General features: G+C 38.8%; 1 protein-coding gene and 1 long non-coding RNA gene across 3 annotated transcripts in view; one reads left to right on the plus strand and one right to left on the minus strand.

Annotated features, from left to right (window-relative positions):
* Positions 1-8,697, plus strand: part of LOC149257470 (uncharacterized) — a 127,039-nt gene extending 118,342 nt beyond the window's left edge. Inside the window, exon 2 of the long non-coding RNA XR_016256750.1 lies at positions 8,656-8,697. This is a non-coding gene — a long non-coding RNA (uncharacterized LOC149257470). The remainder of the gene's footprint in view (positions 1-8,655) is intronic.
* On the minus strand, positions 8,166-10,975 carry LOC149257472 (rust resistance kinase Lr10-like). 2 transcript variants are annotated; one of them, XM_089414336.1, is made up of 5 exons: positions 10,734-10,975; positions 10,435-10,476; positions 10,260-10,316; positions 10,085-10,138; positions 8,166-9,992 (listed from the first exon to the last, which is right to left on the minus strand). In XM_089414336.1, exons 2-5 carry the CDS (start codon positions 10,460-10,462, stop codon positions 8,821-8,823), a joined length of 1,311 nt encoding a protein of 436 aa, XP_089270462.1. In that variant the 5' UTR covers positions 10,463-10,476; positions 10,734-10,975; the 3' UTR covers positions 8,166-8,820. The 2 variants fall into 2 exon arrangements, with proteins under 2 accessions (XP_089270462.1, XP_089270457.1); XM_089414331.1 differs by lacking the exon at positions 10,734-10,975 and having other exon boundaries at positions 10,435-10,717.
* Between the last annotated feature and the right edge of the window lie 13,552 nt (positions 10,976-24,527).

Raw genomic sequence — 24,527 nt, forward strand, 5'->3', positions numbered from 1 at the left:
GAAGATTCATCCCTTGATTCTTTGAACACTTCATCAGAGAAGAAGAATTTCAAGTTAATATGGGCCAAAATTGTGATTCTGATTCATCTGAATGTTCTTGTTCCAATTCAGAAGAATGTGCTTGTCATATTTTTTATGGAGATGATTCTGATTTTTTGTACAACTCCACTGAAGAGGAAGAAAGAACAAAGCCTCCTAAAGAAAAAGTCCTAATGGCTTCTGCTGAAGAAGAAGCAGAAATGAAGATTTTGTCTCATATAAGGACAATGGAGGAAGGAGACATGAAGAACCGCCTGATAGAAGCATTTACAGACCAGCTGAAATCAAAAGCTTCAAAAGAATCAGGTAAAAAGCCTTTGTTTTTCGATGCATCCTATGAAAGGAACACTAAATCCTTCCAAATGCATCACCAGAAACCAGCGAAAGTAAGATCCCTGACTTTGGGAGAAGTGAGTGGTGAAATTCACCAGCTCAAGGCGGAGATTTCTGCAATCAAAACTCAAATTGCAGAACTCCAGAAAGGCAAAGAAATTAAAGAAGAAAAAGAAGAAGATTCTTGGAACATAGCAGCTTATAGTCAAGAAATTCAAGTTGCTGAAGGGAGACAAGATCCAAATTTTGGCTTCAAAGATATGATATTGTTTACCATCACCTACCAGCAACATCATGTTAAGGTAAAAATCTGTATCCAAGGCCAAGTCTTTCACATGACTGCATTACTAGATTCTGGTGCAGACATTAATATTCTTAACATCAGAAATGTTCCAGCTAAATATTGGGTTTCTGCTGAAAGAAAAGTTGTAGGTCTAGGAAACAAAAAACTCAAATATGAGATTCCTGGAGCTTCACTATGTTTTGATACCCACTGTGTATATATGAAGTTTTCCATTGCAGACATCCCTGTTGATTGTATATTAGGGAATGTCTTTTTAGCTGTTGTAGAACCTCATGGCTCAGCTAGACTTAAAGGGAGTAGAGCTGTCTATTTTATTTCTGTACCTACATCCAAAGGTAGAAGAAAAAGAATTGAGCTTCCATATGTTTCAAGCCCAAGAGTTTCTACAATGGTCCAAGCTATGCAAAAATTGGACAAAGTAGAATCTTTGCTCTCAGATCTCAAAGATCTGAAGGGAACACTAAGAATTGAACAACAACTAAAACTGCCCCATATCAAAAGAAAAATTCAAGAGCTGAAAGAAAAGCTGGAAGAAAAATGTTGTTCAGAAGAGCCAAATGCTTTTTGGCACAGAAAGCAGCATACCATTAAGCTTCCATATAAAGAAGGATATATAGGAAAACCCTGTAAAAGCAAAGCAATCCCCATGAGCAAGGAATACAGAAAATTGTGTCAAGAAGAAATCCAGCAGCTGCTCAACAGAGGATTGATCAGAGAATCCGATAGCCCCTGGAATTGCTATGGATTCTATGTAAACAAAAGAGCTGAACAGATTAGAGGTATTCCCAGACTTGTGATAAATTATAAACCTCTAAATTCAGTCATGGCCGATGACACTTACCCCATTCCACACAAAGGAGATTTGATTAGAAGAATTGCAGGAGCTAAAATATTTTCAAAGTTTGATTTAAAAGCAGGATTTTGGCAGGTGGCCATAGATGAAGAAGACAAATTCAAAACTGCATTCAGTATTCCTGCAGGACATTACGAGTGGAATGTGATGCCATTCGGTCTCAAAAATGTGCCCTCAAAATTCCAGAAAGTTATGGATAACATTTTCAAGCCATATTTTGATTGGTTGATTGTGTATATTGATGATGTTTTAATTTTTTCTAAAAATATTGATGAGCACTTCAAACATGTAAATATTTTCATGAAGTTGGTCCAAAAAAATGGGCTTGTGCTTAGCAAAAAGAAAATAGAAGTATTCCAAACTTCTATAAAGTTTTTCACTGGTGCTACTTCTAGCAGTAATACAGATAAGCATGGTTGGACTGCAATTGATGGATCCACAGTTGAAACTCCTACTACTTTTCCCCAATTTCTTGCAGGGGCTCCTGTCACGAGCTTGCTCTCGCTGTGTCTCTTCGTTTTGACTGATTTCCAACTCCTGGTGAACCAGTGATGAACCTACTCGGACCTTCCACACGCTGACGGCTTCAACATAAACAACGGCTTCCACGCCTTCAAACAGCCTTGGTGTCCCTTCAATCCTTTGGCGAACTTCCTGCAAACTTCGGACGAAAGCAAAGAAAACTACTACCACAACACACTTTCTTTAAATGCACAGAGGTACTCAATGACAGAATGGCATACTCATTTTATTTCAGAATGGAAGAAAATCTTACAGAATGCTCTCAGAGCTTTTACAGAGATAGACTAATCTCGCATTTACCGGACTTTTCACCGTTCAGAAATGAACAAGTTACTACCGGAGGCTTTCTGGCGAGGTATAGACTCTGTCTTTGAATCAGACTTCACACCCAAAACTTGACTCTTCTAATGGTTTGGCCACTTTAGGTTCTCACCAGTGCCGAGCACACTGATGCGCAGGCTTCTCAAACCAACTAAGGACTTTGAGTGATTTCTCGTGTTGCAAGCAGATCAGACTGATTGTCCGCAGATGCAGAGCAGGAGAATACTCGACTCAAACACACACACACACAAAACTCTCAAAAATCTGATGCCCAACAAATGAGCCTTACCCTCATTATATAGGATGAGAGGGGGGACAAACATTACTGTTGGCCAGACAGAAATGACTTAAAGCTAAAGAATCATTTCTTTCAGCCTTTATCAGAGCGACGTCCGCACAAATATTCGGGTCCATAAGGCAGACCGAATAATTGCTTTCGGGTAACGCATGAGATATAGTCTGTAAAGTAGATTCATGTACCTAAAGCAAATCTGACAGACATCATAGCTATCTACACAGTGGATACTTTTGTACAAAAAGCCCACGAGAAAAGACTAGATGAGAATATTTACACTGTGGAAGCTTTTAAACAGTAAAGCCCACGGGAACTCTGGTCACAATTAAGCCCTTGTGACTGGTACGTAATCAAAATACAGTCAGATTAGGGAATCTGCCTCTTTTATAAAGTAGATCATCACATGCCTTTGTATAAATTCTCCGGACTATCATGGGTTTACCCAGTATGATTTGATGCTGGACCTTGGTTAAGACATACCATTCTAAGTGCTCTCTCATGTATTCCTGGAGGGAATAATTTGTCATGTGAAAAGGATCCCATTCTTTGACTGTCATTTCTCTGACTGTGCTATAGATACGATGGAAACACTCTCCTATATTATTCTCAAAGCACTTGTAACAGTATTTTCTTTCATAATTTTCATGATATACTGGATCCATGGCTGTTCTGCTGACTCCATAGTCTGTCCACCAGTTCTGAAACCATTCACATTGCAGATTTTTCTGGGATGCTGCTAGCGTACTGAATTTCAGCTTTGTATAATGGGTCTCATTTCTATCATCAACATTCAGGAAGTCCCACCAGAGCTTTTTGTAACCTGCAAAATCATAAACTGTGTCAGGGAATATTACCTTGGGATCATTTCTGGGCCATCGAGCACATGGTTGGACTTGAGATTGTCCTGGCTTGTCCCACAAATCTCTGGTTCTGTAGATACAATAATAGCTTTCATAGATTCCTGTGCTGCGACCTCCATGGTACCAAATGCCTGCAATGTCATGAAAATTCATCTCCAGGGCCCGCCTTGCAGTTCCAGCATCTGCTTTTGCCTTGTCATACATCATATCATGTATCCATTTTCTACCCTTAGGGTATACTTTTCTTTCTGGAACATAGTGCTGGAGATCAGTGTGGGGCTGTAGATTAGCATCAAGAACTTTTGTGTTCCTTAGTTGCCATGTGGGTCTCCAGTTTTCTCTGTACGTATCCCAGTCTTGATCATCTGGAATAGTCCTCAGGATTTCTTGTTTTTGGTGCTGGTCCCATTCAGTGATAATCATCATGACATGTGCTTCCTTCTGCTCAATATATTCCCTGCTGAGGAAGTCAGGAAGACAGTTGTTTACTCCTTTGATGTGTTCTACGAAAAAATCAAAATTTGCAAAGAGTGCCTGCCATCTGGCAAACTTTGCTTCTTCAGGCTTTTTTATGTCCTTAGATAAGACTTTCTTCATTTCTGACGCATCTGATCTGAGAAGAAAAGGCTTGTTTATTAAATATACTGCAAACTTGCTTATACAATTCCATGCAGCTTTTACTTCTCTCTCAATAACTGAATACTTTTGTTCTGTTGGGTTCCATACTCCTGAGACAAACTGTACAACTTGTTCTTCTTTGCCAACTTTTTGCTTCAGGACTCCACCCCAGCCAATATCACTGGCGTCAGATTCAACTATCTTGAAGGCCTGATCATCTGCTACATATAGTATAGGCAAGGTTTTAACCTTTGCTTTGATTTCTTGTACTGCTCTTGTATGGACATCTGTCCATTGAGGGGGTTTTTTGCCAGTCCGTTCATTGAGTACTTTCCTGTCGCTGGCGCAATCCTGATAAAAACTGCTTACATAGTTCAGGCATCCTAAGAACCTTTGCAGCTGTGTCTTGTCTTTTATCTCGTCCGGGAATTTGTCTGCAAATTCAATAGCATGTTGTTGCAGGGAGATCTGCCCATTACAGATCTTATGGCCTAAAAACTTTATAGAAGTTTGGAATACTTCTATTTTCTTTTTGCTAAGCACAAGCCCATTTTTCTGGACCAACTTCATGAAAATATTTACATGTTTGAAGTGCTCATCAATATTTTTAGAAAAAATTAAAACATCATCAATATACACAATCAGCCAATCAAAATATGGCTTGAAAATGTTATCCATAACTTTCTGGAATTTTGAGGGCGCATTTTTGAGACCGAATGGCATCACATTCCACTCGTAATGTCCTGCAGGAATACTGAATGCAGTTTTGAATTTATCTTCTTCATCTATGGCCACCTGCCAAAATCCTGCTTTTAAATCAAACTTTGAAAATATTTTAGCTCCTGCAATTCTTCTAATCAAATCTCCTTTATGTGGAATGGGGTAAGTGTCATCGGCCAGGACTGAATTTAGAGGTTTATAATTTATCACAAGTCTGGGAATACCTCTAATCTGTTCAGCTCTTTTGTTTACATAGAATCCATAGCAATTCCAGGGGCTATCGGATTCTCTGATCAATCCTCTGTTGAGCAGCTGCTGGATTTCTTCTTGACACAATTTTCTGTATTCCTTGCTCATGGGGATTGCTTTGCTTTTACAGGGTTTTCCTGTATATCCTTCTTTATATGGCAGCTTAATGGTATGCTGCTTTCTGTGCCAAAAAGCATTTGGCTCTTCTGAACAACATTTTTCTTCTAGCTTTTCTTTCAGCTCTTGAACTTTTCTTTTGATATGGGGCAGTTTTAGCTGTTGTTCAATTCTTAGTGTTCCCTTCAGATCTTTGAGATCTGAGAGCAAAGATTCTGCTTTGTCCAATTTCTGCATAGCTTGGACCATTGTAGAAACTCTTGGGCTTGAAACATATGGAAGCTCAATTCTTTTTCTTCTATAATCTGTCTCTTGTAGGGAACGTCGGTGACCTCATTAATTGAAGTGTCTTCATCATCCTTGTAACTGACTTTTCCAAAATCTGTTGTACTTTGAAAAGTGAAGGTAAAATTAGTAGTTGCTCTGACAATACATATTCCATTGTGATTCCAAGAGACATATGGGGGTTCCTCTATTCGATTCCGAAGTGAAGAAAGCGCTGCCACAAGAGAATTTTCAATTGGCTTATAAGATCTAGACCATGGCTTTGGTGGAAAATGCTTTCCACTTAAGAGAACCAACAGAAATGTATCAAACCTATCACAGTTTTAGATGTTAATTTTCCATTTCTCAAGTACTCTGGATAGTGAGAGCCAACTTCATGTTGTAGCTTTTCTCAATCTCTAGTATTCCTCATCAGGCCAACGCATGAAAGCATGAGGTTGCCATCCTGGTTAAACAGAACTCTATAAACATTAAGGTCATGATAGACAACCTTTCCTTTGCTGCTACAATATATAATGCCTATAACAAGTGAAGAGCAACCCATCCTATCAATTATATAAATATTTGAATTTGTTTGCGGCAAAGTCCAACTCCATATCCAATAGTTGATCATACAAAATACTTTCACCAAACCTTGCTCCTTCAGATTTAGAATAAATAAACAGTCATGCTAAAACTAATCTGAATGAGATAAAAGAGTTGAAGCATCCATGGTAAAACAAAGGGAAGAAATCTCAAGTAACAGATGAAAGCCCTAAACTTTACTTGTTGAAAGCCCTTAACATGGCATTTGTAGTTTCCTCCAATGGCTACAACTGTGTCTTGTGCTAGATGAACAGTAGGTGGGGTGATATCAGTTCTTGCAATATGACTACTATCTCAATCAACAAATCAACCTTCACCCTCTTGTAACTGTTTTTTGGGATAAATACTCTGACTACCAATTAACAATCCATTATGTTCTATTCATTTCATTAGAGGTTGTATTGGAATAATCTTTGCATGGATCATAGAAGCAGCATTAGAATGCTTAAACAAAGGATATTTCCATAGCCTAGATTTCAAAATATGTGGGGTGCAGTAGTGAAACAATCAGCCAAGACCAAATTTGAGGCTGAAAACTCCCAATTCTCTGATTTCTTAACATCAAGCTTCCCATTCAAGTCTGTGGTGCCTTTTGAGGTTAATGTAGATTCAGATTTATGATCAGAATCCGAGATTTCCCAAACCCAACTTTAATTTATAACATATATAACATATAGAAACAACATTTATATTGGATTGTATTGGATTTTAATGTTGTTACATTTTTCCGATGCTATCTTATTCTTAATAAAATTAGGCAGTATACCTCTTTTATATATATATATTTATATATATATATATATATATATATATTTATATATATATATATATATATATATATATATATATATATATCATTTCTCTCTTATTTTAAATTATTGAAATATATAATTATAACATTCAAAATAATAAAAATATAACAATTTTAAATATTATAAATAAAAGTATATATATAGGAATTAGTTTAATTTTATATTTAAAATAGTAAGTAAGATAATAAGTTTAAGAATTTTTGTATTGATTCATTCACTCACTTATACCATAAATTACATGATACTTGATATAGAGTGAATTTCCAAGAAATTCTACATTACAATAAACCATACAAATTCCACATTATCAATTATTTTATGTTTATAATCAAGTGGTATATTAAATATGTACAAACATTCTTTAAAAATATACATTTGTATTTTTTTTTCCCTGGAAAAATCGTAATTTTATTCATATTGAGTAAAATTACATGTTGTAGATATTTGTATTATCAATTACTAATTAGTTATTTATCAAACCAAACCCATCTCTAATTTAGAACCTATAAAAACAATATTTATTATTTTATATAATACAAAATATTAAACTGTGTAATTGAATACTTGATCAAAATCCTAAAAAAAAAAATCTATTGTTTTTTTTAAATTCCATTCAAGAAAATAATCCATAGAATTTATAAAATTTATAAATTACATATATCATATATATGTCTTTCACTTTGCTCTGTGAACTCATAATTATCTTATAGATTATAAATCATCAATTTATGCATATTTCACCAAAAAACCTGCTCAAAAATTTCCTGTAAATATCTTATTGAATAAAACGACATCCAGCGTTATCGTTTATTAAGCATAATCCTGGATCGGAAGGGGTTTTTAAAAAGTAAATGGAATGCTTGAATCTGTAATTATTCAAGCATTGATCTAAACCTGAATGGAAACGATTTCTTAGCTGTCAATGGAAAGGACTCTTATCAAGATTGAAACGAAACTATAGATTAATTTTTTAATTTAATATAGAAAAGGAAATATAGAGTGTGAGAGAAATCTCATTTTTTAAAGGAAAATATTTAATAAAATTGAAAGCAAGATTTTATAACAAAATTGAATTTCAGAAAATCTTATATGGGAACTTTTAGGTGTATTGGACAATAATTTAATTGAAATAGAGTAATAATTTAGTTGAAATAGAGTTCAAGAATGTCGTCCAATGATTAGGCCAGACATTTTATTTCCTGAATAAGACTATATACATAAAAGCTTACTCCAAGCGCGATATCTTCCTTTGAAAAAAAAAAGTCCAGTGATTAGGCCAGACATTTTATTTCCTGAATAAGACTATATACATAAAAGCTTACTCCAAGCACGATATCTTCCTTTGAAAAAAAAAAAAGAAACTGAGTTGAGATAGCTTTCCTGATTTAACAAGACTATATATGCATACAGAGTAAGTTGAGATAGCTTTCCTGATTTAACAAGGCTATATATGCACAAGAGCTTACTCTCTGCACCATATCTTCCTTTGATAAAAAAAAAAAAACTGAATTGAAATAGCTTTCCTGATTTGGATACGGCATTGAATTCCCTAAATTAGCACTAACAGAAAGTTTAGAACTTGTCATAAGGTCAAATGTGTGATGCATATCAATTACATGCCCCTTCTTTACATCAAATACGTTCAGTATTTTGTAATTGATTTCCATAGCATCCGCATATTCATCATTTGCAGGGACATAACTTTCTGTTGATTTTAAAATGGCGAACAACAACATTCCTAGGTTAAGGAAAATAATTATTAAGGGAGGTTTCAACCAGATGTGGTGGAAGACTTAGTATCTAGATTCATACCAGAGTCACCGAGGCATTGAATAGCATGACAGAGAGGATCCGCTAGCAACAATGCAACTTAAATGGGTTTCAATAACCAAGTCTCTCCCGGATATCTAGGATGCAATTTCAATTGATGTAGATGTAGATTCTTCAGTGGTGGACAAGAGAGGTATTTCTGGTGCAGTTGGTATTTCGGTTGCTGCCGAGGAGGAATTGCAGGGCATTGGAGGATCAGCCACATCGTCTCCATTTCCTTCTAACATTTGAACAACCCTGGCCATACAGGGCCGATCTCTGTAGTTGTATTGAATGCACCACCCCCCAATTTTAGTGAGCCTCTTTGCCTTTTCCTCATCTTCTGCCTCCATTTCTCCTCCTCTCAATCTCATACCGAAGTCCCCTGTCTCAAGCAACTTGAAAGCCCACTCAGGAAAGTAAAACTGACTGGAGCGGCTCACCTTCCAATCGATGTTCTTTCTGCCTCCAACAATTTCTAGCAAAAGCATTCCGAAACTGTAGACATCGGATTTATCTGTAACAGGACCCATATCGCTGGAACACAACTCTGGCGCAACATAACCTGGCGTCCCTCTCGCTGCCGTCATTGAGATATGGTCGTCTCCCTTCCTGCAAAGTTTTGCAAGACCGAAATCAGAAACTTTTGGTGTGAAATCGGCGTCCAGCAATATATTGTGAGGTTTCAGGTCGAAATGTATGATGCGCTTGTCACAATCTTGGTGTAAATACGCAATTCCTCGCGCCGCACCCAAAGCGATTGAATACAAGTGTTCCCAGGTTAAGAGTTGCCTATTTTCTCTTCCGGCAAATAAAAATTTGTCGAGAGATCCATTGGGCATGTACTCATACACGAGGGCACTTGTTAAGCTTTCATAGCAATACCCCAATAGACGAACCAAATTGACATGGTGAAGATGTCCAATGGTGGCCACTTCATTCATGAATTGGGCCTCGCTGTGCCTATGCCTGTCAAGAACCTTAACAGCCACCGGAGTGTCATTCTGAAGCTTTCCTTTATAGACGACACCATAACCGCCTTCTCCCAACCTTTCTGCAAAGTTGTCTGTGATCCTCTTGATTTTAAAGAGTGAATATCTGGTTGGCATTTGATAAGCATATTCCCTTAGGAAATTCTCAACCGCTGAAGTAGAGCTAGTTGGACGATATTTAATTCTCTTCCAGAAGGCACGACAAGTTGAGAAGAGTATAATGCATAGTCCGAGGCACGCGCCGATCCCTAACAACACTAGTCCTGTAATGAAGAACTCTGCAGAGACGAACACATATGAATGTGCTTTTCATCTAAACCCTAAGAAAGCAATGGAAACGAGATACAAAATGAGGTTCAATAAGAGACACCTCCTGAATAAAAGACACCGGAGCAACGCGAACTGCGGACGCAAACTACATATGCTGTTGAATAAAGAGATTGGTATCAGTGTACTATTTGTCCACTAACCCTGAAATACAATTTACAATTTCACACTGAGGTTTAATCGGAGATAGCAAATTTTGAAAGAAAAAATAAGCTTACAGATGACGGTAACAAGTCCTCCCACGGTGCAAAGTCCTGCGAGGATGCGAAGTACAACTGCGTTGCGATGACAAATTCAATATCATGTAATATATGTCAAACCCCGAAGAGATTACTGGAAACAACATAGAAATGGACACCTGGCTCAATTGGAGATACTGAAATATAATTTTACCTGCTCCCAGAAACCGAAAATTCGCCATGGTGCAATCTGCAACTGCGGTGGAACGAAGGGATTCGTATGAATGAAATATAAAGGGAACGAGAAAAATTAATCGAAGCCAAATAGAAAGGGTAAGAAATCATAAATTAATGCCCTCGATTTTGTTTAACAAAAAATTCAAATATGTAGCTTGAAACTGCGTTGTATTTTTAATTTAGGGTTTATCAATTTCTGAGAAGGAGGGATCAAATATCTAGCACACGTTGATTTGAGGATGCCATGACAGAGAGAGGGATCAAATGGAATCGAACCCAGATCTATACTGTGGCAGGGAACTATTCAACCACTGGTGCCACTATGTGCAAAGGGAAATTCCTTTTATGTTCTTCGGATCCGTTTGAAGACCATGAATCTGATGTGATGTCGCCGTTTATATGTGCACTGCACTTCACCAAGTGCGATACGTATTGGGTGGGGGCAGTTCCTATTTCAGACTCCATTGAAACATAAATGCTTCTAACATGCAAGGAAAATAACAGTTTTCTTGCTGCTAAAACTCCAAAATCAATTTTGAAAGAAATATAAATGCAAACAAACTGCTATACTCCCAGCATGTCAGAGTGCATTTATGTTTCAATAGATGGGTGGGCATCTCCACTCATATATGGCACACAGTACTTGATGTTTAAAGCGGAGCAATATAAATTTTGTCAACCGCCCTCCCACGAGTTTCCACAACATCCTACACATAAATTTGTCCCCGTCACTTGTTCAGAGGTCCCTTCTCTCCAATTTCCGTAACCTACCTTTATCATCCAAAATCTCTTTTTTCAGAAGAAAAAAGCATAATATATTCATATAAAAAAGAGATTACATGTTGCAAATGCAAGAAGCATATGCAATAACGTGGACCGAGCCACATACAAATCTGTATAAACAGATCACCAAATATAGCCCCGAAAGACCAAAATCTCATCCATTCAATTCAACTGAAATTAAATTTCCTATTATTAACAGCCCTCGGAGAATCACCATGGCGAAGAATATTTTAACATAACATTAACAGAATTACTTGTCCAAATTTCTCAACTTAAATGCCTTTGCACCAAACCCTAACCACTCACTTGTTCTGCAACGACAATATAAAGAGAATCCCAGCACATTTTATGCCTGGTTGAATTATTTGTATTTTACTTCCTACCATCCTTATTTGCAGCCGCCTTTCATTATTTTCTTGAGTCCCCCGAATCTGCATCATGAAATATAAATAAATTAATTTTAATTTTAATGGCAGATTACAAAAAAAAGTCCAGTAAATCTTTAAAAACATAATATTATTATTTTGTAATGTGGTTTTGCCTATAAGACTAGTTATTGCACATGACTTTATGATTTTACATCAAACTTGGTTTTTCCTGCAAGATTATATTTTAAGGTGTATTTAATCTTTTTCTTAAATATGATGGTTTATATATAAATAGATATCTTAAATTTTAATTTTAATTTAAAATTTCAAAAATTTAAATAATTCCCATAGTAAAAATTTGATGATTAAATTATGTCTAAACACCTAGCCAAGTAGATGATCAAATTTTATGAGGTCCATGCATGCTTTGCTTTGAGTGATGTGATTTCACGAAATAAGGTAATGATCAAATGTGCACAATTTTGATCATTACTAAATACCTCTCCTTATTATTTGACAATTCATATTTTTATAAATCAGTTAATGACAACAATAGATAATACTTTGATTCCATCGTCAAGTAGAAATTGAGTTATGGGGCAACATATCTTTTGGTAGTTATTGATACACAAATCCACATATTTGATATATTATCTTTTGTTAAGAAACAATCAAACCAATCATATATTCATAAATTGAGCAGCTCTCAAGTGAGGGCTTCACCTGGAGACTACCTCTGGCATAACGCTCTACCTCTTCTTCATTACACACATGAATATATATAGCTTACAATCAAATAGGGAAGTTAGAACAACTTCCAAAGGAATAGGAACTAAATCCTAATCAAAGACATGCACTCAACTAATGAATTGACTCAGTTATTCCATACTAATAATGATATCATATGATACCTGAGAGAGCACAGTCGAGCTCTGCAATGGCGCACTAAGGAACTAGGGTTCCTATCAAAACCATCCACGGTGCACAGTCTGAACTTGCAGCTTTTCAAGCTCAGACAAAAACATTATCAGGACTCGCACTGTAATTTTGAGCGCAAAGCACAATGAACAATCCATTGGGGGAGGCATCAGCGCCTCCCCCCAAAAATAACAATAACGAAAACCAAACTGAGAGCAGAACAGAGAATGCAAAGAAGCCTGAGGCACGGCTGGTGCAACAGAAGGAGAAGAATGAACAAGAAGATCTAGAACAAGAGATAGCGGACAAACAAGCAACATCTGGCAAACCTAAGAAAGCCTCATCGTCAACATGCAAACCCATTGCCACAGAAAGGCCCAAGATCGAGCTGCCTAGTCACAGAATCAATGTGCAAATACAACATCTGAAAGATCATGCCCTCATTGGCAAATTCATAGGTTTCTGGCCGACTAAAAAAGCCCTGCAAGGCTGGATAATCTCGAAATGGAAGCCCAAAGGTCATGTAACTCTACAGCTAGGCCCTAAGGGCTTCTTCACAGCGACTTTTAACTGCCTTAAAGGCAGAAACAGGGTTTTGGACGGAGGACCCTACTTCTTCAATGCAGCAGACCTTTATCTACGAGATTGGGTCGAAAGATTCAACCCTAACAAAGAAGACTTTAGTTGGGCGCCAGTATGGATCCGCATGTACTCGCTTTGACTGGAATACTGGGACGAGGATTCACTAAAAGCCATTGGCAATGGCTTAGGCAAGTTCATAAAGGCTGCGGAGGAAACTAAGCTTCGAAGATATACTTCTTATGCATGGATCTGCGTCTACATGAAGCTCGGCCATGTGCTACCGGACACGGTAAGTCTTCTGCACGATGACTTTGAATGGATTTAGCCCCTTGATTATGAACATGTACCCTTCCGTTGCAGGCGATGCCATGCCCACAGTCACCTCTTTCGTGACTGTCCCTTAAACATGCCGCCTAAAAACATAGAAACTGGAAACAAGTCTGATCCCAAAGGATTCACCAAGGTAGCCAGCCGGAAAAGGCATACCAAAAAACCTCCCTCAGCACCTAAAAGCGCGACGCTAGCTTCTGATTTTCCATCCTCAAGCAACAACTTTGATATTCTGACAAATCTAGAACAACCTAAATCAGATGCGCCCATGCCAGCAAAGCCAAGCTCAGATCCATACACTCATATATCTACCACTCCTATCCACTCTAAAACCAGTCATCCTTCGAATTCCATCTGCTCTGAAAAGCCTGCTTCAGATCTGCAACTCAACACCAACCTTGTTCAGAACAAAGCACTATGGTCCGATAAGATTATGGACATTGATGATACTCAGGCAGAACCTTCTCAGTCACTCACCCACCAGGAAGGAGACAGTCAGCAAAGCTTAATGGAAGAAGAACCAGAAAGCTTTGATCTCGTGGAAATAGACATTTTCAGTCTAGAGAAAGCCTGCAAAAGAAAAGAGTTCGAAACAATACCAGAAAGATAACTGGAAAATTTGGAAGTAGTGCTCACACGAGTGCATGAGCATAACACTATGGGCATACAGCAAGGTGGCTGATGGGATGGGAAACATATCATTAAAGAGGGGAAGAAAATAGGTAGAAAGACAGATCTACCACGTACCATTTTAATTGGGGAAATGCTAGTGGAATCGGGCAGATGCTCCAAGTTGACCAAATATTATCGATCCTTACCTACCAGTCAACCATGAAGCTAATCTCATGGAATGTAAGAGGACTTAACGGTCCCGGGAAGTACATAATGTTGAAGAACATGATTCAGAAAGAACAACCATACATTGTATTCATGCAAGAAACAAAATGTAGCACCAGCACTTTAGAATCCATATTATCCAAAGCCTGGGCAGGATGTCAAACAGTAACAGTAGATGCAACAGGTGCCTCAGGAGGGTTAGCCATAGCATGGAATACTCAGCATATTACCTTAACAAATTTCTATGCTTCGCACCACTTCATACATGCAATGTTCCACCTGATCGGCACCAACATACATGGGCATTTAACCAATGTTTACTTCCCATAGGAAAGTACACAAAAACTTAAGCAATTAGAAACATTGGAAATTCTTAATGCTCCAAGAACTCATCCACTTTGGTTAACAGGTGGAGACTTCAATATGATCACACGGCTGGAGGAAAAATTGGGGGGCAGAAGAAAACTGGAAAAAGAAAGCAATGACTTCAAAGTCTATATTCAACACAATAGACTAACAGACTTACCTTTTGACAACGACATCTTTACCTGGAACAACAAGAGAGCCGGCACTCAGCAAATAGCATCCAGGTTGGACAGATTTCTAATTTCAGACAACTTCGTCCATCTTGGTGGAGATATATGCGCCTCAATCCTTCCCCTAGCTGGATCGGATCATTGGCCCATCTCTCTGCAATGGAAAAATCCTGGAAACTCAAACAGAAGACCTTTCAAGTTTGAAGCTTTCTGGCTCACTCACCCTGAGTTCAATACTGTGGTCAAAACAGCGTGGGAAAGTTTCATTCCCAACGGGGGCTCTCTCATGTACCAATTCCAACAAAGATTGAAGCATATCAAAAAACAAATCAAAACCTGGAACTATACCATCTTTGGCAACATCCTTCAAGAGAAAAAAGCTCTTGAGCAGAGCATGGTAGAGCTACAGCAAAAGATCATCCTAGAAGGCAGAATAGAGGAGCATGCCAGACAAGAACAACTACTACTAACACAAATAGATAAAAGAGGCAAACAAGAGGAAATGCTATGGAGACAGAAGTCAAGAATCAAATGGTTAAAAGAAGGGGAACGAAATACCAAGTTTTTTCGTCGTACAACCATACAAAGAAGAATGAACAATACAATCTCTCACATTCAAAACTCACAGGGAAACAAAATGGAGAAATAGGAAGACATAGAGAGAGAGCTCACAAATCACTTCAAAACTGTTCATCAAGAGCAGCCCACAGATAGACAACATGCAACCAATGAGATACTTAAGCATATTCCTAAACTCATCACGGAGGAGCATAATCAATTATTGTTAAGACCAGTCGCCATCATGGAGGTCGAAGAGGCTTCAAATCAACTGAAGGCTGGGAAAGTGCTGGGACCTGACGGCTTCATGTCCAACTTTTACCACCACTTTTAGGATCTAATCAAAGTAGATGTCTGGAATGTGGTAGAAGAATCTAGAGCCATGCATTGGTTACTCCCTTCGCTCAATGCAACTTTTATCGCCCTTATTCCTAAAGTAGCACAACCAAGCACTCCGGAGAAGTTTAGGCCCATTGCCCTCTGCAATTTCATCTATAAAATTATCTCGAAAGTCATAGTCAATTGCCTCAAATCGCTCCTCCCTCTTCTCATCTCCCGAGAGAAATATGGGTATGTAGAAGGTAGCCAAATTCTGGATGGCATTATTCTCACTCATGAAACCATCCACTCTCTCAAGAAAAAAAACAGGCAGGTATGTTGTTGAAAACTGACCTTTCCAAAGCCTTTGATAAACTCAGCTGAACATACATAAAGAAGATGCTAATAGCCTTTGGTTTCAGCCCGACCTGGGTTAGATGGATAATGACCCTTTTTTCCTCCCCACTTTTCTCTGTTCTTGTCAATGGAATCCCCTCTAAACAATACCACCCATCAAGAGGAATTCGTCAAGGGGACCCTTTGTCCCCCTTTCTTTTCATCATTATGGCTGAGGGTCTAGGCCGTCTCATAAAGCATTCTGTTCTTTCCCATGACCTTAGAGGTCTCTCTGTCCATGGCTCCTCTGCTATCACACATCAACAATTTGTTGATGAAAATATGCTCTTTGGTCATCCTTCTGTTAATGAAGCCAGAAATTTTAAAGCACTTTTAGACACATTCTCAGAAGCTTCTAGCACCACCATAAATACAACCAAATCTCAAATTTTTTTCTTCAACACTCCTATTCCCACCCAAAGAATCATTGCTCAAATCATTGGATTCCCTCAAGCAAAGCTTCCTTCTTAGTATTTAGGAGCTCCTCTCATAGATTCCGCCTTAAATCATGCTTCCTGGCAACTACTCTTAGAGAAAATGGAAAGTCGGCTCCAGTCTTGGACTTATAGAACTCTCAACATGGCAAGAAGATTAGTCTTGATCAAAGTAGTCCTATAATCTATGCCCCTATATTTGTTCTCAGTACTCGCTGCACTGAAAATGGGTGCTGAAGAGAATTAGGAATCTGCAACGCAATTTCTTATGGGGTTCTACAGGACAAAATAGAAAATGGGCTTTATTCAAATGGGAAAAAGTTTGCAAGCCTAAAAAGCAGGGGGGTCTAGGCCTACGTGATCCACAACACAACAATATTTTGATGGGAGCACGGATTTGGTGGCAATGGGTTTCCGGCCCACAGAAGCCATGGGCGCAATTATGGATAACAAAGTATGCAAATAACTGACCGCAACAAGACCTAATTAGGATAACTACCATGCCTACAGGATCCCTCATTTGGAACGCAACCAAGCAACACAAAGAGATCATCCATCAACATAGCTTCTGGGAGATAAGGGATGGGAGGATAGCCCGTTTTTGGACAGATTCTTGGCAACAGAGACCCAAAATTGCAGCACTCTTACCAGGCACAAATCATAATGGAAATGACATTAACCAGGAGAACAAGGTAGCACATTATTGGACTCTAAGTACTACACAGGGATTCAGGTAATGGAAACCGGTGGAGCAAATAGCTTAGCAAGAATCAGAAGCTTATAGCATGGAACTACACAAAGAGCTTACCAGCAAGAGAATCAAATTCAATACTGGTAGCAATGTTCTAAGATGGGGTTATACGCCGAAAGGAACATACACCACCAAAGAAGCTTACCAAATAATGTCTCAATCTCAGGAACCAATTGATCCTACTTGGAATCGTATATGGACTACTGGGATCTAGCCCAAAGTCTCCACCTTCATCTGGTTGTTGTATCATCACAGAATTCTCACATGGGACAACTTAATAAAACGAGGATTTCATGGTCCTTCTTATTGTCCTAACTGTCAAAACAATGAATAAACCATTCAGCACCTCATGGACTCATGCAACATGGCCAACCAGCTCTGGGAAAAGCTCACTTTCAGATGCCAGAGACCCTGCAGACTTCTTGGGGATATTAGAAGCACTATTAGCAACTAGACCCCAGAGCCCTATAACAGCAAAGTTCTCAACAAGTTGTGGACCATCTTGCCAGGTCTCCTTCTTTGGACAATCTGGAAGGAAAGAAACAAACGAATTTTCAAAAAAAAAAAAAAAAAAAAAAAACCTCCTTAGAAATCATATGGAATAACCTATGTCAGAACATCAAGGAAACTCTTGCTTTGCATCAATGGACAACTGAGGACTTTCCGACACAGCCTCAAGAACTAAGCATATGGGCTAACTGGAATATACAGCTCCCACAAGCACAATTGAACTCCAACAGACCCCATAATGCAACCAGGCAGCTTTCACATTGGATACACCCCCCAAAGAGAGTGATTAAGTTAAATTTTGATGGTGCCTCCAAGGGAAACCTAGGCAAAGCAGGATTCAGAGGCATATTCAGGAATCATGAGGGCCAACCCCTACTACTGTACTTTGGATCCATAGGATGGGACATGAACAACTCTGCGGAATTGGAAGGATTGTGGCAAGGTATGAAGCTAGCTGATCAACACAATTTTTATCCCATCCTTATAGAAGGGGACACTCAAATCCTTCTCAACATGGCCACTCTAATCCAACAAGGAAGCACGGCTTCGCGAGTTGCCCAAAGCTGGAGATTATTGGCTAGGCTTGAAACTATAGAGAAATGGATAAAAGACAAGAGAGCAATAACTTTTATTCACGTCAAAAGGGATAATAACAAAATTTCTGATCTCCTAGCAAACATTGGGGTCGATCAGGACCAGATCCTACATTACGGCATTCTCAACATCATCGATGATCACAATCAACTGCAAATTTGCACTAACCTGGTGCACAAGGAAGCTCAACCCCTAGATGTGGGTGGTAATTAAGGCATTTAAGGCTATGATACGGGGCGACGGCGGGCAAGATGGCCACTTGGCCCCTGCAACCATTCCAAGACCAGCTTAATTAATCCTCATGGCACCTCGCAGGCGGCATTTAATGCTTGCTCTTACCGAGGCAAAATCATCAACTGCATAACCATGGATCTGGTGATTCACCCGATTATTCTCCCCCTGTTTCATTGTGCATGCCCTCCGCAGGCGGAAGTGCCAACTGAGCGAACCAGCACGAGACGCAGATGCTGGCTTGTTTGCTGTCTGGACTTGGGTAATGGCTTCCACCATTCCCATACTAACTTCTGCTCTTCTGCTCAGCACTCTGGCTTCCACCATTCCCCTCAGCACTCTGTAAATTCCGCTCAGCATTCCTCTGTCATCTCTTCTTCCACCCCCCTGACTCTGCAACTGCGCCTACCTCCACCATGGTTCGCCACCGCATGCGCAGCCGTCGCGGTGGCACGCGCGGCGGTAGCTCCCGCTCCTCTGCTTTACACAGCCACAATTCGGCTTCCCCTGCCTCCTCAACTGAAAATCCATGCTAGTTTAGTGCTACTGGTCATTATCTGAACACCAGAAGTGGTAGAGGCAGAGCCTACCTCCATTGCTCCAGATGCGATGAGGCAGCTATGCGCACTGCTACCTTCCCTCTGCCTCTGCATCATGTCCCCCACACAAAGCAGTTTCGATTCCGGAGCTCCATGAATTGCCCGGTCATAGTTGCCACCGTCTCCATCTGCATTTCTGAAGAGCCTGAGCCACAAATACCCATGACTAATTCCCTGGAGGAGACGAACAGAGCAGGTCCAAGTCGGCACAGAGACAACATTGACAAGCTGAATGGTAATGGAGGTCGGCATAGAAGACATGGAAAAGCCATTGTTGACATCTCGCATGATGCTTCAGGCGTTCTTAGCGACACGCGGGCAATGGATAGCCGTCTGGAGAATACGTTGAGCCAGTAGGATGCAGATGGCAGCAGGGAGGGAGGTCGTCAGGCTGAGGGACGTCGCAGGGCGGACAACCCGGATGACTAGGCTTGTCCTATCGTGGAGGAACCTGCTCCGGATGACCTGGTGCCGCGTGTCACTCCCGACGGGTGGCAATTCACTTAGTTCTGGTTTTTTTCTGTCTTGATTTTTTGTCCTCAAGGAATTTTGATGGCTGGCCGGTCCAGTCAGGACAATTTGTGGTTTTTTTGGGTGGTTTTGCTCATTTTTAGGGTGGTTTTGTTGTCAGCTGATAGGCTGGTTTATTCAGGAACTTGTGGGTTAATTTTTGGATGCTTAATGGACTGGTTTCCCCTTTGTAGGGGCAGTCTTAGACATTTTCCATGGTTTTGTGCTAATTAAGGCCGGAACCCTCTACAGCCAGGCTACTATGTAACCTTGTTGTATTATATCAATAGATTAACCTTATTTAGAAAAAAAAAAAAAAAAAAAAAAACTAATGAATTGACTCCCTCCTAAAATATATTTCTCCATTATCTTCAACACTCCCCCTTGAGAAACGGTTCACTAGTACTCCTAACATTTCCCTAAATAATTCAAATTTGATTCTTCCAAGATGCTTAGTAAAAATATCTATAGCATTATCACAAGTATTACAATATTCAATATCGATTTTCTTGGACTGAACCTTCTCCCTAACAAAGTGAAACTGAGTATCAATATGCTTTGTGTTTTTATGAAACACTAGATTATTCGTAAGTTTGATGGATCTTTGGTTGTCACATTTGATAGTTGTTGCATCTTTTTGTTCTTCTCGAGCATCACAAAGAAGTCTCCTCAACCAAACTACTTCACATGTTGCTGCACACAATGCTTGATACTCAGCTTTTGCTCAAGAAAAAGATATTGTGTTCTGCTTTTTGCTGCTCCATGCAATGACCCTAGACCTAATGCTAAATGCATAACCTATTATGGATCATCGGTCATCTAGATTTTCATCCCATTCAGAGTCTGAGAAACCTGTCAATCCAACATTAAACGAATCAGTATAAATAATACCAAAGTCTAAGGTTCCTCGCAGATACCTTAAGGCGCCTTTCGCTGCAACCCAATGACTCTCAAGAGGCTTTGACATGAATTGGATCAATACAATGACTACATAAGCCAAATCCAGCCTAGTTGTAGTCAAGTAGATTAGACTCCCAACCAGTTGTCTATACAATGTTGCATCTGCCTCCTTAGAACCATCATCATTCTGAAGTTTGGTATTTTGTTGTAAAGGCACTGTTGCAGCTTTGCACTGATCCATTGTAAACTTTTTCAGTAAACTCCTGACATACTTACCCTATGACCAAGAAGTCTAGCCAGAATCCCTACATACTTCTAGACCCAAACAGTAGTGTAGCTCTCCAAGGTCTTTCATCTCAAAAACCTATGACATCTACTCTTTGATTTCTTTAATGAGTTCATCTGCATTTCCTGTAATGATAAGATCATCTACATATAAAGAAATCAAAACAATTTGCCCCTTTGTCAAACACGGTATATAGATTAGGGTCATTCTTGCTTCTTTTATAACTATGATGTAGGAAAAATGAATCAAATTTATCATACCATGACTTGGGTGCCTATTTTAGTCCTTACAATTCTTTCTTCAATCTACAGACTAAATGTTCTTCCTCCTATTTAACAAACCCATCAGGTTGCACTAAATACACTTCATCTTTTAATATCCCATTTAAAAATGTAGATTTCACATCTAGCTGGTGTATCATCCAATGATGTTTGGTAGCTAAAGCAATTAGCATTCTGATTGTGTTTAATTTAGCTACAAGGGCGAAGGTTTCCTCATATTCTATACCTTATTTTTGCAAGTACCCCTTTGCAACCAGCCTAGCTTTATATTTATCTATACTCCCATCTGCTTTAAATTTAGGCTTGTATAGCCATTTGAAACCTATGGGTCGTTTGCCTTTAGGTAATTCAACTAGATCCCAGGTTTTGTTTTTAAGTATTGATTCATATTCCTCTTCCATGTTTGCCCTCCATTCACTATATTGACTTGCTTCTTTATAATTAGAGGGTTCGACAACATCTAACATACTAGTTATAAAATCATTCTCCCTATATCTTGCTGGCAATTGAATTTGCATACCTTATCTCCTGAGAGGTGGAGTGTCTTCAAACCTATTCTGATCATCCCTTGGTGGACTTGGCTTGGCAACTGCATTTGTACCATCCACTTCATTTTTTTGTTGTTGTTGCTGCTGCTCATGGTTGTCTCCTGTATCATCACTCCCTTCTTCCATCAACAAAGGCATGTGTCACTCTTCATTGGTACTCTCATGGTTTCCATCATTAACTTGCTCATGAAATACTACATCTCTACTTGCAAAGAATTTATGAATAGAGGGCTTAAATAATTTATAAGCCTTAAACTTTGTACAATACCCAACAAAAATGCATTTAATGGCCTTTGAATCCAGTTTCTCTCTATCCTCCTTTGGAACATGAGAAAAAGCTTTGGAGCCAAAAACTCTTAAATGACTTACTGAAGGCCTGAATCCTAGTAAAACTTCGAAAGGATTTTTAAAATCAAGACTTTTTGTTGGACTCCTATTCTTCAAATATACTGCAGTATTTATTGCTTTAGCCCAAAATCCATTAGAAAGATTCTTACCTTTTAGCATGCTACAAACACACTCCACAAGTGTTCTATTTTTCCTCTCTACAACCCCGTTTTGTTGAGGAGTGTGGGGTATTGTGAACTGCTGCAGTATCCCATGGTCTTTACAATATTTTATTAAACCATCCTTCTTATATTCTCCCCCTTGGTCCGAGCGGAGAATCTTGATGAATTTTCCTGTATGCTTCTCAATCATGCTTTTGAACTCTTTAAAGTATTAAAAAATATGACTCTTTTTTCTACGAAAATATACCCAAGTGAATCTCGTATAGTCATCAACAAATAGTAAGAAATAATAGGCACCTTGTGATGACTTCGTTTGCATTGGCCCATACAAATCAATGTGCACAAGCTCTAGTATATCTCTCTTATTTCTATCTACATTTACAGGAAACTCATCGCTATGCATCTTCCCAAGAGCACATGCTTCACAATCAACATGAACATTCTTTAAAGTAGGAAGACCATTAACCATACCTCGTTTCTGAAGTAGAAGTAAGTCATTGAAATTAATATGGCTGAACCTTTGATGCCATAAGTCTTCTGTAGTAATAACTGATGAGGTTAAGTCTTGGTGTGGTGCACTTCTCACATTCATCTTGTACAATCCTCCCACTCGAATACCTGATACAATTGGCTTCATACAAACTAGAAAATCTTTAATCACACAGTAAGATTTAAAAAATTCTACCTGAAGATTCTGATCTGTTATCATAGAAACAGAGATCAGATTCTTCTTGATTCCGGGTACATACATTACATTTTGAATATGTCTACTATTTCCATTAGGCAAAACGACATGGACGTTACCATACCCTTTGATTCAGTACCCTCTATCATCGCCAAGATAGATGTTTGCTCCACTGCTAGTCTCTTTGAAATTTTCAAACCAATGCCTATTTCCTGTCATGTGGGTGGAAGCTCTTGAGTCCACAAACCAATTTTTTGCTTCATCATCCTCAGCGGAAAACGTAGAATCCGATACGAACAATCTAAGATTCTGCTTCTCAATCATGCTTCTGAACTCTTTAAAGTATTAAAAAATATGACTCTTTTTTAAGAAAATATACCCAAGTGAATCTCATACAATCATCAACAAATAGTAAGAAGTAATAGGCACCTTGTGATGACCTCATTTGCATTGGTCCATACAAATCAGTGTGCACAAGCTCTAGTATATCTCTCTTCTTTCTATCTACATTTATAGGAAACTCATCGCTATGCATCTTCCCAAGAGCACATGCTTCACAATCATGCCTATTTCCTGTCATGTGGGTGGAAGCTCTTGAGTCCACAAACCAAGTTTTTGCTTCATCATCCTCAGCGGAAAACATAGAATCCGATACGAACAATCTAAGATTCTACTTCTCAATCATGCTTCTGAACTCTTTAAATTATTAAAAAATATGACTTTTTTTTCTAAGAAAATATACCCAAGTGAATCTCGTACAGTCATCAACAAATAGTAAGAAATAATAGGCACCTTGTGATGACCTCATTTGCATTGGCCCATACAAATCAGTGTGCACAAGCTCTAGTATATCTCTCTTCTTTCTATCTACATTTATAGGAAACTCATCGCTATGCATCTTCCCAAGAGCACATGCCTCACAATCATGCCTATTTCCTGTCATGTGGGTGGAAGCTCTTGAGTCCACAAACCAAGTTTTTTCTTCATCATCCTCAGCGGAAAATGTAGAATCTGATACGAACAATCTAAGATTCTGCTTCTCAATCATGCTTCTGAACTCTTTAAAGTATTAAAAAATATGATTCTTTTTTCTAAGAAAATATACCCAAATGAATCTCGTACAGTCATCAACAAATAGTAAGAAATGATAGGCACCTTGTGATGACCACGTTTGCATTGGCCCATACAAATCAGTGTGCACAAGCTCTAGTATATCTCTCTTCTTTCTATCTACATTTACAGGAAACGCATCGCTATGCATCTTCCCAAGAGCACGTGCTTCACAATCAACATGAACATTCTTTAACGCAGGAATACCATTAACCATACCTCGTTTCTGAAGTAGAAGTAAGTCATTGAAATTAATATGGCTGAACCTTTGATGCCATAAGTCTTCTGCAGTCATAACTGATGAGGTTAAGGCTTGGTGTGGTGCACTTCTCACTTTCATCTTGTACAGTCCTCCCACTCGAATACCTGATGCAATTGGCTTCATACGAACTAGAAAATCTTTAATCACACAGTAAGATTTAAAAAATTCTACCTTAAGATTCTGATCTATTATCATAGAAATAGAGATCAAATTCTTCTTGATTCTAGGTACATA

This window comes from Pinus tabuliformis, chromosome 6, assembly GCF_031772625.1.
Source record: "Pinus tabuliformis cultivar Carrire ecotype Pingquan chromosome 6, CPIR1, whole genome shotgun sequence".
In the NCBI taxonomy this organism is placed as follows: Eukaryota; Viridiplantae; Streptophyta; class Pinopsida; order Pinales; family Pinaceae; genus Pinus; species Pinus tabuliformis.